Source organism: Hippoglossus hippoglossus, chromosome 12, assembly GCF_009819705.1.
Source record: "Hippoglossus hippoglossus isolate fHipHip1 chromosome 12, fHipHip1.pri, whole genome shotgun sequence".
NCBI classification, from domain to species: Eukaryota; Metazoa; Chordata; class Actinopteri; order Pleuronectiformes; family Pleuronectidae; genus Hippoglossus; species Hippoglossus hippoglossus.
This window is the reverse complement of record NC_047162.1, coordinates 20,032,234-20,048,346: the sequence shown is the minus strand read 5'-3', so window position 1 is coordinate 20,048,346 and position 16,113 is coordinate 20,032,234. Positions and strand designations below refer to the sequence as shown.

The window sequence follows — 16,113 nt, the reverse complement described above, 5'->3', positions numbered from 1 at the left end:
CCAGGCAGCCATGAAAGGACCCTTTCCTCCATTTGAGCTCATAAATCAGAGCGGCAGGGTCGAGGCTTCAGCCGACGCAGCGTGTTGACACTGGTTGTGTCCGTCCTCGTCTGTGCAGCGAGAGGAAACCACTGATCACGTCTCTCACATTCACTGTCTAATCGATTACACAAAAGATCCTTCAGATAGTCAGAGAGCGGCCGAGGCGAGAGTTATGATAATTGTTATCGTTTATCAGAGACAATGAAAGTGTCTGAGCTGAAGCTGTTTAACGGCTTCATGGGAAAAGCTCTTGAAAAGACGACTGTGGTTAATTTTTAATCTCAGAGACAGAGTTCGTCCTGGAAACATCCAGAGAATCTCAACGCTGCTCAGATCAGTTTCATCCAAAAAAAGAATTATAATAATAATCATCATCATCACCGACGTCCATTAAAAGAAGCAGCTGCAGCTCTTCCATTAACAAAGTTATCAATAATCTCATGTATTGATGGACGTGTCCAGATAACACGCGAGCTGAGTTTTAGCGCAGACTCGCTCTTTAAGGCCGACGCCGGGGCGTGAACCCTCGTTTCATCCGGCGCTAATGTCCCAAACGCTTCTTATGACCTACTCATGAAGTCGAACCTCCGAGAGTCTATTGATCCGAACGCCACATGATGTGATGCGTCTGTGTCCAATCGGAGAGGCCCAGAAGAAAAGAGGGGCTTAAGTGCATGGGGGTCTGTACCTCCCTTTACTTTCCTTATGACCAGACGCTCCCGGGGGTCAGAGGTCAGAGATCGTCGACCCACCCAAGGTCACCCCACATTAACATTGCAGCAGAGTTAATTTAATTTCCAGACAACACAGCTTCTACACAAAAATGAAATCCTTTTAAACGGCGGTAGATTTTGAACGGCGGCCGAGGGAAAGCTAATCGAATCAACGTCTGATTTAACTGCCAAAGTATTTTCCTCTGCGTATTTAATCAATACTTAAGACTCATAACGGCCCAGGTCAGCGGCGGAGAGATTTCCATAATCAATGGGAAGAGGCTCTGAAGTTCAGCAGGTTATTGTGCTCTCCCTCCCTCTTCATTCTTCATAGAGTTATTTATCGTCAGGGCGTCACATGGGGGAAACAGAGCCGGATGGCGGCGGCTCTTCTCCTGGTCAGAGCACTCAGTCTGAGGAGCGCTGTCCACCTGAGGTCATCGTCTGAGCGCCACCGAGCGACTGTGAAGATCTGTGCTCACCTTTTTATACAGTCGCCCATCACCTGTATATACAGACGCTGATCATCTTTGTATACAGACGCTGATCATGCGTATATACAGTCACAGATCATCTATATATATATACAGTCATCACAGTTTGTCCCCCACATACAAACTGATTTTAAATACAAGTCAGAACCTTCAGACTCCTCAGGATGTGTTTGGTAGACAGAGGGTGTATTTTTTGATCCAATGTGTATATTATATATAAGAATTCATATATTGTAAAAGGTTCCTTGGTTCTCGTCTGAGCTCGTTTGATCTCGACTCTGATCAGGAACAAACCACATCCTCAGTTTCGTCCGAATCCTCGACTTGTTTTCTGCTGATCGCAGCTCGCTACGTTCCGTCTCCTCTCTCGTCGTTGGATTTTACGAGAGCTTGTAAAACACGTTTTGATACCTGGAGCTGTTAACGTGTAAAGAGCCGGGACAGAACAGCCCTGTCACCGGCCTGCCAATAAAAAATGAAAACCCATTTAAGCCAATGGAGGTTCAGCGCCGTGTCTGCGGTCAGTCAATAAACCAAACAACGGGCCGGGCAGGTCGCATCAGGCGGAGTGAGACAACAAGGTCACACAAGAACCTAAACCAGAGCTTCAACACACAAAGAACAATCCAATTCAAATGTCAATACTCAGTGTTATTAGTTAAAGTTACAATGGTGACCTCTGTCGGACTCACTGTAACTGTAACTAACTTTTTAGATACTTTAAAGATACATTAAAGGTTGAAGTTGAGACAAAGCGAAAACTAAAACGAGAGCAACGGAGGCACCAGGCGTAACCATAGCAACAGTGATGCTTTAAAAGTGAAACGTCGCAGCTTATGACGACAGGAGGTGGAGGAGACCAAACACAGAGAGAGAAAACACCACATCAACCACCAAGTTCACTGATCCATGTGGAAATCAACATTTCTAAAAAAATGATATATCGATGTTGTGATCACAACCAGTGTCTTCTGCCCTCTAGTGGTCAGAGTGTTACTGCGGGTTTAAACCTCACAAACAGACCAAAACAATAAGTTACTATGGCAACTTCTCTACTGTTTGACTGAATGTGTCTCCACAGAATGACTCCTCGTGGAGCTCAGGTGTCTTCACGCCAACAGTCAAGGACTAGTATCGGTGAAGAGAAGGTGAACTTACAGTTTCATGTAGAGACGCAGGAGACGGAGACGGACGAGCAGCCGGACCTGACGACATCGTTCCTCCTCACAACATCTAAACAAAATCCAACACAAGACTTTGGATTAATGACTCAGGTGTTTATGACAACATGCACTGATCCATGTGGCTTTAACTGGGCCGGTGTGAACCTGCCACTGGCCCCAGTGCAATGACTGGAAAGCAATTAGGTAGAAAATGACTAACAAAGTTTAATTAGCTGATTAACGGTCGAAAGACAAGGAAGCAAAAAGTCCATGTTTCTTCAGTCTGTGGTGAAAAGTCACAGACATGGTTCAGAACTTTATTATCTGTGACGTCCATCTTTATTAATAACCTGCAGATCCACACGAGGACAGAACGGAACCAGACACTTTCTATAAAGACATCATAGTTAACAATCAGCACCGCTAACAGGAGCCATGACAGTGAACTGAATGCTAAGCTAATGTGGTTCAACCCCCAGGAGTGAAAACACAGGATGAGAGCTGGATGAATATAATAAAACAGCTGAATATTGATTATTGATCCGACACATACAGATGATCAGTAACATATTGATTCATAACTGATCAGTAATCAAATGTTAATATTATTAATTAACGTGAGTTTAATAACTCACCTGAGGCTCCTCCATCCCTCCCACTGCGCTGTTAGCATCTTAGCTTAGCACTTAGCATCCCTCCTCTGCCGTTAGCTTAGCGGCTAACACGACAACTTCCGGACTGATGAACCGACTTGAAGCGACTCAAACCCCGCAGGAGCTTCGTCCACCTGCCGCTGCGTCTGCGGCTCCTTCAGCAGCTTCTCACCGGAGGACGTGCTGCGGTCACCGGGTCAGCACCGGACATCACCCGGGTCTCTATCCGGGTCAGTACCGGACATCACCCGGGTCAGCACCGGACATCACCCGGGTCTCTATCCGGGTCAGTACCGGACATCACCTGCTGCTAATCCCACAGGTGAGACTGACCAATCAGACCCTGAGGTCACAGGTCAGCACAAAGGTCTAATCTGTGTTGTTATGTTACTCTGAGATTCGTTATGGTCCCTAAACATGTTTATCTATTATTATATATGAAGGTTGTAATATATATTATTAGAGATAAACTTGTCCTTCACCTCTGACTTCACTTTAACATTTTGATAAAACCCTTTTTAAGATGATGAACTTGTTCTGAGTGGTTGATGCAGGGGACGTGATCCGTCCTCCTCTGAGCCAAGCAGCTTCCACAGGAACCTGCAGCACGTGGTGAGCAGAAGAACATGAACCTACAGCACGTGGTGAGCAGAAGAACATGAACCTGCAGCACGTGGTGAGCAGAAGAACATGAACCTGCAGCACGTGGTGAACAGAAGAACATGAACCTGCAGCACGTGGTGAGCAGAAGAACATGAACCTGCAGCACGTGGTGAGCAGAAGAACATGAACCTGCAGCACGTGGTGAACAGAAGAACATGAACCTGCAGCACGTGGTGAACAGAAGAACATGAACCTGCAGCACGTGGTGAGCAGAAGAACATGAACCTGCAGCACGTGGTGAGCAGAAGAACATGAACCTGCAGCACGTGGTGAGCAGAAGAACATGAACCTGCAGCACGTGGTGAACAGAAGAACATGAACCTGCAGCACGTGGTGAACAGAAGAACATGAACCTACAGCACGTGGTGAACAGAAGAACATGAACCTGCAGCACGTGGTGAACAGAAGAACATGAACCTGCAGCACGTGGTGAGCAGAAGAACATGAACCTGCAGCACGTGGTGAACAGAAGAACATGAACCTGCAGCACGTGGTGAGCAGAAGAACATGAACCTGCAGCACGTGGTGAGCAGAAGAACATGAACCTGCAGCACGTGGTGAGCAGAAGAACATGAACCTGCAGCACGTGGTGAGCAGAAGAACATGAACCTGCAGCACGTGGTGAGCAGAAGAACATGAACCTGCAGCACGTGGTGAACAGAAGAACATGAACCTGCAGCACGTGGTGAACAGAAGAACATGAACCTACAGCACGTGGTGAACAGAAGAACATGAACCTGCAGCACGTGGTGAACAGAAGAACATGAACCTGCAGCACGTGGTGAACAGAAGAACATGAACCTACAGCACGTGGTGAACAGAAGAACATGAACCTACAGCACGTGGTGAACAGAAGAACATGAACCTGCAGCACGTGGTGAACAGAAGAACATGAACCTGCAGCACGTGGTGAGCAGAAGAACATGAATCTGCAGCACGTGGTGAGCAGAAGAACATGAACCTGCAGCACGTGGTGAACAGAAGAACATGAACCTGCAGCACGTGGTGAACAGAAGAACATGAACCTGCAGCACGTGGTGAGCAGAAGAACATGAACCTGCAGCACGTGGTGAACAGAAGAACATGAACCTGCAGCACGTGGTGAGCAGAAGAACATGAACCTGCAGCACGTGGTGAGCAGAAGAACATGAACCTGCAGCACGTGGGGAGCAGAAGAACATGAACCTGCAGCACGTGGGGAGCAGAAGAACATGAACCTGCAGCACGTGGTGAGCAGAAGAACATGAACCTGCAGCACGTGGTGAACAGAAGAACATGAACCTGCAGCACGTGGTGAACAGAAGAACATGAACCTGCAGCACGTGGTGAACAGAAGAACATGAACCTGCAGCACGTGGTGAACAGAAGAACATGAACCTACAGCACGTGGGGAGCAGAAGAACATGAACCTGCAGCACGTGGTGAACAGAAGAACATGAACCTGCAGCACAATCCAGAGTTAAGACCTGATAACGTCTCCTGATGTTCATCTTTACTTCATTTTTCATCCCTCTGCATTATATTTAATGTTGTTTCAGTCACAGTGAGGAGCTCGTCGACGGTCACATGTGTCATACGGTCGGCTGTAATGGAGTGACGGACACCCCCACAAACACATTTGGGTAATGTGACGGGTGGTGGTGGTGGGGGGGGGGGCACATTGTGTGCATAATTCACCAGCTGCATTTGTCAAAACAGGGATCTGTATGGAGGCTAATGATCCACGTGAAATTAATGACTCCATAAAATAGAAAAATCCACCGTTCACACAAGCATGACAGGATCCTGTGACTTTGATAAACCGTTAAATGACAGATAATCAGGAGGGAGGGGGCTCATCAGTCCCTGCACCACTGGAGGTGACGTCTCTATGAGGGGGAACCATTACTGTGTCTGTTCCACTGGGTCACGTGGAGAGGAAGTATTAAATATATACGTCTGGTTTTATTCTATATCAATACTGTGAGTGTCTCTGAGTCTTATACACACACACCTCAAATACTCACGAACACAATGAGGATTAATCCTGAACATCGTCCCCAACAAGCAGCTGGTCGAGGAAATGACTGAACCTTTTTAAAACTTAAACTGTTCACACGTGTCCTTAAACACTTTGACATCATGTCTGAGTTTGAACGTATCCTCTTCATGAATTTAACAATCACATAATCAAGGGTTTTTATTCATTCATCAAACGTTTGTCAAGATAACTTGGATGTTAACTTATTACGAGCTTTCTTGTAACTCCCACATGTCTGTCTGCAGTTAACCAGCTAAGGTCAGGTCAGTTTATTATAACACATTATTGTGACGTCATGTAAACTCTGTTCAGTCCTGCCTTCGTCTCTACTCTGTGTTTATTTGCATTTTTTAAGTCCAGCATCTTTACGTTGAAATTTTATACTGATGCTCGTTAACATGCTCCGTATCACACGTTGTATCACATGTTGTGTCACATGTTGTGTAGCAGGTGTATTAATGAGTTCAGCTCAGTTCACGTCTCATCGGTGAGTGAATCTGTCTCCATTGTTTTAATTTCATTAAAGGCCTAAATGCAGTTTATTACCTTTTTAGTGTCTCAATTTATGAGACTGACGCACTCTGTGCTGGCACCGTGTGTGTGTGTGTGTGTGTGTGTATGCTCACGTATGTATGTGTGTGTGTGTGTGTGTGTGTGTAAATGAATGTATAATCAGGCTTTGATTTTTTAGGTCTGCATCAGCCTGGGCACCATCTATTACTTGGGTGCCATTGGCTAAGTGTTTGCTCCGCAGCGTGACCCTGCCACTTTATCTGTTGGTTTTATTTTCCGAGTGCATGCTGTCCATATGTTACACTAATAGTTGCTATAATTCTTGTGCAGCAGGGTTCGTGTTTTATTAGTCCTGAGTACGAAGAGAGTGGCGAAGAATGCATTTTAATAAAACCCCTGTAGCGACTGGCTAATGGGCTGACAGCGAGGTATTTGCATAGAGATGAATTACGCGCGGCCGCCTTGACGTGACTTTTAAAATATGATTGAGGAGGTTATTATTGCTGCACTATGATACGTGTTAACAGGTTATTTTAGCGTGGCTAGTGCTAATAAAATTCAGAAGAAAAGACTGGGGTGATGGGGGCAGGGTGTTTCACTGCCAGAGTCACTGACGGTGCTCATTCTGTCATTACTTAGCTCCGCCTCGCCCCCCCCCTCCCCCCCGCTCCTTCACCAAGGCCACGACCGACTTCAGCCTCATAATTAATCACAACACTTTGTGTTTTATTCTGAGACACTTAAAGGTCCCAGTCTGCTGTCGGACGCTGGGACAGAAGAATAATTAGAATCAATTATTGACTGAATGAGACACAATGTGATTATTATTATTATTATTATTATTATTATTAAGACGGACGTGAAACCAACATCTTGTTTTCTTTCTAACAACAGACGAACTCTGAACGTCCTCCGTCCAAACGCTGCTGTGAAGACGAAGTTTGTCTCTGAATCACAACAAACTGTTTAGTAACAAGATTCATGTCAATGTGTCCGATTTATTAAAACTGCTTAAAAACACTAAACACCACATTTTAAAATCCTCACTCGTTATAAAATCCATAAATAATCCATAAATGTGGTGACTGACTTTCTGCTCTGAAGTTTTTAGTTCAGTTTAATTGAGTTAGGTTTGATTTTAACTTTAGTTTGATTTAGAGTTAAGTTTAGTTTAGATTTTAATCTGGTTAAGTTCATATCTTAGTTAGTTTAGGTTTGATTTGTTGTTTAGTTTCACTTTCAGTCAAGTTAAGTTTGGTTTGATTTATATTTTAGTTAAGTTTAATATTATAATTTAATATCCTCAATGTGAACTACACGTTATGTGATGCTATCACACACACACACACACACACACACACACACACACACACACACACACACACACACACTGAAACTGTTAGAGTTTGTTTCCTTTTCTGTGTTTCACTCCTCAGGCCTGGGCTCAGTGTTCAGGTGGTTGTGTGTTTGTGTGTGTGTGTGCGTGTGTTTGTGTGTGTGTGTTTGTGTGTGTGTGTGTGTGTGTGTGTGTTTGTGTGTGTGTGTTGTGTGTGTGTAGGTGTGTGACACAGGTGATGGTGAGCAGCAGTTTACAGCAGACAGAGGAGAGAGGTGAAACATCATTAAAGGAGATTATCTCTGAATAAATACTTGAGCGAGGTGAGGGAGCTGCAGATAACACAGATGATATCTGGTCCATCAGATGATCCGTGTTCAGAGTCACTGTTCACACCTGTTCCGAGGCCTCACGCTCGCTCACACACTCTCACACTCGTCATTAAGCTGCTGAAGACGACACATCAATTAACAGGGACTTTCTCCCAGGACCCTGCGGCGGCTGATGATTCCACTCAGCGAGCAGCGAGACGCCTCAGGGAGGAATTATCTGGTGTGAGTGAGGTGCAGCTCGTACAATGTTCCCACTCAACCGTGAATGTGTGGTTACAGCGCGGCTGCCTGAGGCCTGTTAGCTTCTCATAATGGAGGATCCCAGGACGCTGCTTATCACAGGCCTGCAGGCGGCTCCCGGAGATAAGACCCCCCCACCCGACACATGTCCTTGTGTGTAATCTCTTGTACGACATGGTCAACTGAGAGCCGTCAATGGCTCTTTACACACAGCGGCTAACGCTAACACATCACTCACACCGGCAAAGATCCAGTGGAAGTCCACAGGTGGCGCTGTGGAGCCGACACGCAGCCCACAGGTGGATTCATTTCCTGTCTCAGTTAGCTCAGAGGTAACTGGTTACTGGTAACTGGTTACTGGTTACTGGTAACTGGTTAGTGGTGAAACAGGTCTGAGGGAGAAGACAATGGGGACACGATGTATATTATTTATATCACACCTTCAATGCCAAAGAATAACTAAACTAAAACAACAACAAAACTAACTGAGCTGAGTTATTGAATAAATACAATGAAAAAATATTAAATTAAATAATCATAAATACAGAAATTACATTAAATTAGATAAACAAAAAGCAGCAGCTGAGGATAAAACGTCTTCACATGAACCCGTCACATCTTCTCTCTCAGCAGACGTCTGTAGAACAAGTTGTAGAAACTGAGCTGATCAGCTTTAATGAGTTTACTCAGTAATATAATGTTCTGTGGGGAAATATTCAAGTCGTATAAATAAAAAATGTTCCGAGCGGTTTCACCTTCCAATGATTGACAGTCTTTTTATGAGGCCCTGGTTCTGGGGCCCCTGGCCCTCAGGGGCCTCGGGGCCCATGTCCGGGGACCCACCTGGAGTCTGTGACAGGGCTGGTGTCTGTCGTGTATCTCACTCCAGTAAAAGTACAAACACCACAGAGTAGATATACTATATTACTCTATTACTATATTACTATATTACTGTTACAAGTAAAAGTCCTGAGTTCAATGTGTACAGACAAAACCTGTGAAATACTTTGACATCATCTGTGTATTAGTATGATGTCACTTGTATGTTAGTATGACATCATCTATAAATTGAATGACATCGTCTATTTACTTGTATGACATAATATTATGAAGTCACCTGTAGCATAATCTGTATGCTAGTATGATATGCATGTTATTATGACATCATCTGTGGACCCATATTATTATCACATGTATTTACCAGTGTGACATCATCTGTATATTTGTATGAAAATGAATGAATTCTTGTCGTAAAAATAAAAACCTTAAATAACAGATGTTATATTTTTGTTATATTAATTTTTTCAATACAAATCTTGTTTAAAATCCTGATTTAAAGTGAATCTGTTAAAGCTGCAGACTCGTTTAATGTGTCGTATTATTTACATTGTTACATTATCAGGAATTTTATTATTTATCTTAATATTTACCTTATTTATTTATATCTATGTGAGAGGAGACGTCTCAGTCCAACACATCTTCACTTCACATTCATGTTTCAAACTTCATTCACTCACATGAAATCAATTACAGCTGATTGATTGATTATTATTTCATTGATAATGAGTTTGAATGAGTTTCTGTTTGTGTGATAATGTGAAGTGAAATGAACTTGAACGGTTTTATAAACTGAAGCTGTGATAATGTATGAAGCTGAAAACGCTGCACAGAGAAATAAAAACTGCCTCAGATCAAATACACTGATTTAAATAATCAATAATTAATAATCAGCATCAGATTTTATCTTCATGTTCCTGGAGTCAGTTTCATACATTTATTAAAAAAATCCCGTTTAACGTTGTTCAGTCGGATTCTGGATTTATCCAAGTGAATCTGAATTCACCGAAAAATGAAGGAATGTTTGTTTTTATATTTTATATTTTTATAATTTATATTTTTATATTTCAGATTTTATACAAGAGAAATTAGTTTATCTCTAGAACAAAAACTGTTAGTGAGGTTTTATCACAGCGTCTTCAACAGACTGGTCTGAGACTTCACATTATAATACTGATAATACTAATACTAATAATAATAATTATAATAATAATAATAATTATTATTATTATTATTATTATTATTATTATTATAAGAAGGATTTGTTCATCAAACTGAAAAACGTCCAGGTTCGTTTCACATTTCAATAAAGAAAATAATTTTAACATTTACACGAAAAAACGTATTATAATTTAAACCATTATTATTGCTATTATTATAATGATCATTATTGTTATTATCACCATAATGATCGTTCTGATGTTGAGGAGAAGCCTGTGGTGGAGACCGGGGACAGGCAGCAGCCTGTGGCCGGCAGAGAGCTTCCTGTGGCGGCTTCTTCTTCTCAAACAACGCGAAGAGAAAACAAACTAAAATCCTCTTTTATCGTTTCATCGCATTTGATCCTTCGTAACGATATTAACTTTAGAATCACATGAATGATAATAACACACTGATCGAGTCCTGAGAAATGAACTATTGTTGCTTCACTGGTTTTGAATCTGACACAAAATGAAACCGCGAGAAAAATAAAACAGTTTGTTTCAAAGATTCAAATTAAACATCAGTGAATATAAATGATCAATAATCGATCAATTCAAAGACCAGATTCTGTTTCTGTGTTCAGTTCAAAACTGATCCAGTCAAACAAAGATCCTCATGATAATAGTTATAATAACAAGAACAGTATAATCGTAATGGTAATAATACGAATGTGCTGCAGCAGAATCAAAGGGTGTAAATGATTAATATTGATCATTTTCCTTCGATGACATATTGGAGCAGTTGTTAATGGATCGATGATCAATAATCGAACAGTTGTATTGATTCAGATTCACGTGAAAACAATCGATCAAACGTTTGAGTTTTTATTAAATAAAAGTGCATCACATTCACCTGCTGATGAACACATAAATAAAAAACATGTGTGTAGACTCAGTCTCTGTACAGGTGTGTGTTTGTGTGTCTGTGTTTGTGTGTGTGTGTGTGTGTGTGTGTGTGTGTGTGTGTGTGTGTGTGTGTGTGTGTGTTTCCGTCAGATACAAAAACTGATGAAGTTTTTTCTTTTCTGTACAAAAACCGTTTTTAACATAAATTATTCACAGCGGATCTTTTCCTCTTCGTTTCTCTGGTATTTACAACTGAGTCCTCACACGCACACACACACCCACACACACAGGTGCGTGTCCGTGCGCGCCACCGACAGAGCCCCGCATCAGTTAGGAGCTGTCGTTCTCGGAGGTGTGCACGAGCAGCGCGGGCCCGGGCTTGTGCTTGTTGAGCAGCTGTGTGATCTTCTCGTCGTCAGAGTTCGGATCCAGAGGTTTGTTGTAGTCGTCGTCCTCCTCCTCGTTGTCCGAAGTGCCTTTGAGCCTCTCTGTCTCCGAGTCCTGCTTCTTCTTCGCGGTGGCCATCTCTGCTGCGTGTTTCTTCCTCCACTTGGTCCTCCTGTTCTGAAACCACACCTGACACACACACACACACACACACTGTAAATCCTCCACGAAAACCTCCAACACAACTAATAAATAAAACATTATTATCTTCCGATCATCACCTAAATAAAACCGGATTTATAAAGAGAACCAACCAGCAGCAGAAAAACATTGAAAAACACAGAAACTCTTGAATTTCAGGAGAATTCATGACGTTAAATTAATAAAAAGGCCTAAATTAATAAATTACTTATTTAAAAATCAAAATGTGACATGTGTTAAAATATAAAAAATTGTGTTAAAGCCTGTGATTGGTTGGATTTAACCAAATCCTAAAAACGAAATAAAACTAAATCTTTAGTCCAACGTGTTTTTTTCCTCCTTTGTTAATTTGTTGTCTGTTTTTGTCGTTTTCTCATTTTTCGTTCACTCTGTTTTCAATGAATTAAATTAATTTCTTCAGGCCAAATAAAATTACCTTTACATTACATTTCATTAATCTGCTGTTTCATCCAAAGCGAATCCCAATAAGAGGAACGAACCAGAACAACAAGAATCAAGTCAGCTTCCAAACAGCCAAACTACAAAGTGCCTCCTTTGATCTCTTCTCTTACTTTCTGATCGTTTTGTATTTAATTGTTTTTCAGTCTGTACTTTTCGTTCAGTTTGTTTTTATTCTGTTATTCTATTTATCTGGTTTGTATTTTCTGGTGTGTGTCGGTTTTCCTCGCTGTTTCTGCAGAGCTCCGGGAATTATCTTCACTTCATCTCCAGGTTTGTAATTATTCTGTATTTTTTTTGTATATTTAAATCAAATAGAATTGTACATTGGCCCAAGGAGTAGATCTGTATGGTTCTCTGTATTTATCATATAAATATTCTGTATTTATCATATAAATATTCTGTATTTATCATATAAATATTCTGTATTTATTCTGTATTTATCATATAAATATTCTGTCTTTATTCTGTATTTATCATATAAATATTCTGTATTTTCTTGTATATTTATTATGATATTCATATATATTGTACATTGGCCTGGTTCTTAGTCATTTCCGAGGAGCAAATCATGGTTCTCTGTATTTACTCAGTATTTACTCAGTATTTATTCTGTATTTATTCTGTATTTACTCAGTATTTATTCAGTATTTATTCAGTATTTACTCAGTATTTACTCAGTATTTACTCTGTATATTCTGGTATGTATATATGTTTTATACCTTGACTTGGCTCTCGGTCATTCCCAGGGAATACGCCAGTCGGGCTCTCTCGGGTCCCGCCAGATATTTGGTTTGTTCGAAAGTTTTTTCCAGAGCAAAGATCTGTTGTCCGGAGAACGTGGGTCTGGTGTGTTTCCTCTTTCCGTCTTTATCCAGTAAAACTGAGTTGTGATCTGAAACAGGAGAAAAGGAGAAAACACATGAATCACCTCCTCACCGCGGCCTCCTGCTCCTGCTCCTCCTGCTCCTCCTGCTCCTCTCAGTCAGGTTTCTTTCTTTTCTCCACTTTGCTGCGGATCCTCAAACTTACGCGGCGAGCACGCGAACCGCGCGTCCCTCCAGTGCGGACTCTGCATGACTCCGGGCCAGAAGATGGGCGTCCGGCCCGGCAGCTCCGCCAGGGGCTTCGGGTACCGGGCCACCGCCACCGCGGCGGCGCTGGGGCTGAAGTAAAGTCCGGGGGGCGGCGGCGGACTGAGGCTGCTGAACCGGGGCAGACCCGACAGGAGCCCCGCCGAGGAGGAGGAGGCGGCGGCGGCGGCCATGGCCATCGCGGCCGCGGCGGGCCGGTTCAGGATGTCGTTAATTCCGTGAGGGGTCGCGGAGGAGCACAGATGCGGGGATCCGAGCCCCGAGCACAGACCCGAGGAGCTCTTGATCCCCGGGGAGGACACGGCCATGCCGCCCGGGTTGGGCGAGGTGGTGGCCGGTGAGGTAGAGGAGTTGGGGCCGGTGGAGGACAGCGGGTAGGCCGGGTACAGCGGGGTCTTCATCTCGGTCATGCTGTGCAGAGCAGCCAGAGGGGGGGTGCTGAGGAGGAAGGCGCTCTGTCGGGACCCGTCCATCGGACCCACCGCTAACATTCCCTCCTCTCTGCGGGCTCCTGGAGCTCTGCAGCGGGGCTGTGTGGAGGCTCAGGCCCCTGCGGTCCTCACTCTGTCCGGGTGGAACTACACTGAGAGCCGCTCCTCTCCGGACATGTCAGGTTCACGGTGCAGACTAATACCTGGAAGAGAAGCCACAGCGGATCAGATCCAGATCACACCCGGGACCGAGGACTGCTGCTCTCTGTGCGGAGTCAGAGAGACACTGAGGCCGGAGGCTGAGCTGCTCACACCTTCATCACACTCACCACACCTTCATCCACCTCACCACACTCACCAGAGTCATCACAGTCATCAGAGACTCACCGCGCTCATCAAACTCACCACACTCACCAGAGACTCATCAGAGACTCACCGGAGTCATCAAACTCACCACACTACCAGCATCAAACTCACCACACCTTCATCACATTCACCGGAGTCACCACACCTTCACCACACTCACCGGCATCAAACTCCTCAGAGTCATCACACTCACCAGAGACTCACCAGAGACTCACCAGAGTCATCAGACCTTCATCACACTCACCGGATTCACCAGATTCACCAGCATCAGACTCATCAGACTCATCAGATTCATCAGATCCAAAGTTTCACTGGACTCACTCAGAGGGGCGGGGCAGAGGAGGGTCTGACCTGATTGGCTGACCTGGCCGTGACGTGGTGGCCGGGGTGGAGGGAGTCTCCTGATTGGACGAACATCTGACTCGGATTCCCTGGAGGTTTATCAATTTTAATAAAGTTTTGTAGATTTTTTAGATGAATTATGTTTATAATAATTATTATTATAATATTACTGATGATTATTATTATTATCGTTACCATTAACATTGTCATTATTGTAAGTTATTATCATCAATATTTTTATTATTTTTACTCACTCTTCATTTATCTGTGGTATTAATACTGTAATAATATTAAAACTGATTTTAATATATAACAAGCTGCTCTTTGTTCCATCTAATTTAAAATGTATTTATTAAAGATATGAATGATAATTATTTGGATTTCATATTGACGGTGTAAATAAAGGTCATCTCTTCCTGAGCTTTCAGCAGATGTGTTCAGGGGTCAGAGGTCAATCGGTTGACCTTTTAAATATCAGCAGCCATTTTGATTACTCATCACTTAATATGTGACACAGCTGAAAGCTTTAGTTCATCAGTGATGTGACCTGTCAATCATTTAACGTCTAATTACTTCATTTAAATTATGATCTTAATTAATTACATAGAAAATCAAGTAATCACATTACAATATAAATGACTGAATTACATTTGAAAAGGTGTGTAATCAGATTACAGTTCAGGTCAAATATGGAAGTTTGATGTAGTTGGAAGGAAAATATTTGTTTAAGCTAAATGTCTTAAATGTTCCAACGGGAAAAAAAAAAATCATTGAGTTTAAACATTTTATTGTTTCAAATCCAGTGTTCAGACTTCATTTGTAATCAGATTAATAACTAGAAAAAGTAGACAGTGTTGACCCTGGAGTGGTCGGCCGTGGAAATGATTCGTTATAACTGTGTAATAACTTATTTATGTATTATAAAATGTATTCAGGTTATAAACAAACTGCAGCAGTGTTTCAAACCACAAGGGGGCGTCGCTGCCACACACGGCAACTTTACTTGAGTGAAATACAATTAGTTGAGATTTTTATTTATATACTACAAAGCCACAACTTCTTTTAAATCCTGAAAACTTTAAAATGTTTATCATAAAACACGTGAAGGTGTGTGTGTGTGTCTGTGACATCAAGCTGTGTGTGTGTGTGTGTGTAAACTCAGGTCATGTGTTTCACATGTAGACTGAATCATTTAAAATTAGCAGTGATCAATAACTAATATCTAATCAACAGTTCTGATGATTTACATGAATAAATTGACTTTATTGATGTTAATTCGATGTCAGTGACTTTCATTAAGTTCATCAAACTGCTCGATAGAGGCTCAGGATGAAGGTTAAAACACTCGTGTTATTATCTATAATTATTAATCAGTAATTGTAATTAAACTGAAGTTTGTCAGTGGAGAAACATGGATCCTAAGAATGGTGTTACAGCGCCTCCATGTGGTCATTTATTTTATTATACTTCACAGATTCAATGTTAATTTTCATTCAGTGTTTTAATTTGTAGTTTTTATTTATTCCATATGAAAATATTTAGAGTTCCAGTGTTTTTCCCTCAGTGGTCTCAGCTTCCTGTTTCTGACCTGAGCAGCTTCAACACGTTTCTGTGTTCTGAGGTTTGTTGAAGGATCTGAACAGTTCTGTTCATGTGAAGCTTCAGCCCTTAAGACGAGACCTGGACATGAGCTCACTCACAGCTGATCAGAGGTGATGTCATCAGCAGCTGGACAACGTCAAAACTAAAATTTAAGCTTTTATTCCTAGTCAAAACATC

At 42.4% G+C, this 16,113-nt stretch overlaps 1 protein-coding gene across 2 annotated transcripts; it reads right to left on the bottom strand.

Annotated features, from left to right (window-relative positions):
• Nucleotides 1–11,151: 11,151 nt before the first annotated feature.
• On the bottom strand, nucleotides 11,152–14,279 carry nkx6.1 (NK6 homeobox 1). 2 transcript variants are annotated; one of them, XM_034601627.1, is made up of 4 exons: nucleotides 14,208–14,279; nucleotides 13,134–13,829; nucleotides 12,824–12,996; nucleotides 11,152–11,630 (listed from the first exon to the last, which is right to left on the bottom strand). In XM_034601627.1, exons 2-4 carry the CDS (start codon nucleotides 13,684–13,686, stop codon nucleotides 11,385–11,387), a joined length of 972 nt encoding a protein of 323 aa, XP_034457518.1. In that variant the 5' UTR covers nucleotides 13,687–13,829; nucleotides 14,208–14,279; the 3' UTR covers nucleotides 11,152–11,384. The 2 variants fall into 2 exon arrangements, with proteins under 2 accessions (XP_034457518.1, XP_034457517.1); XM_034601626.1 differs by having other exon boundaries at nucleotides 14,197–14,257.
• Between the last annotated feature and the right edge of the window lie 1,834 nt (nucleotides 14,280–16,113).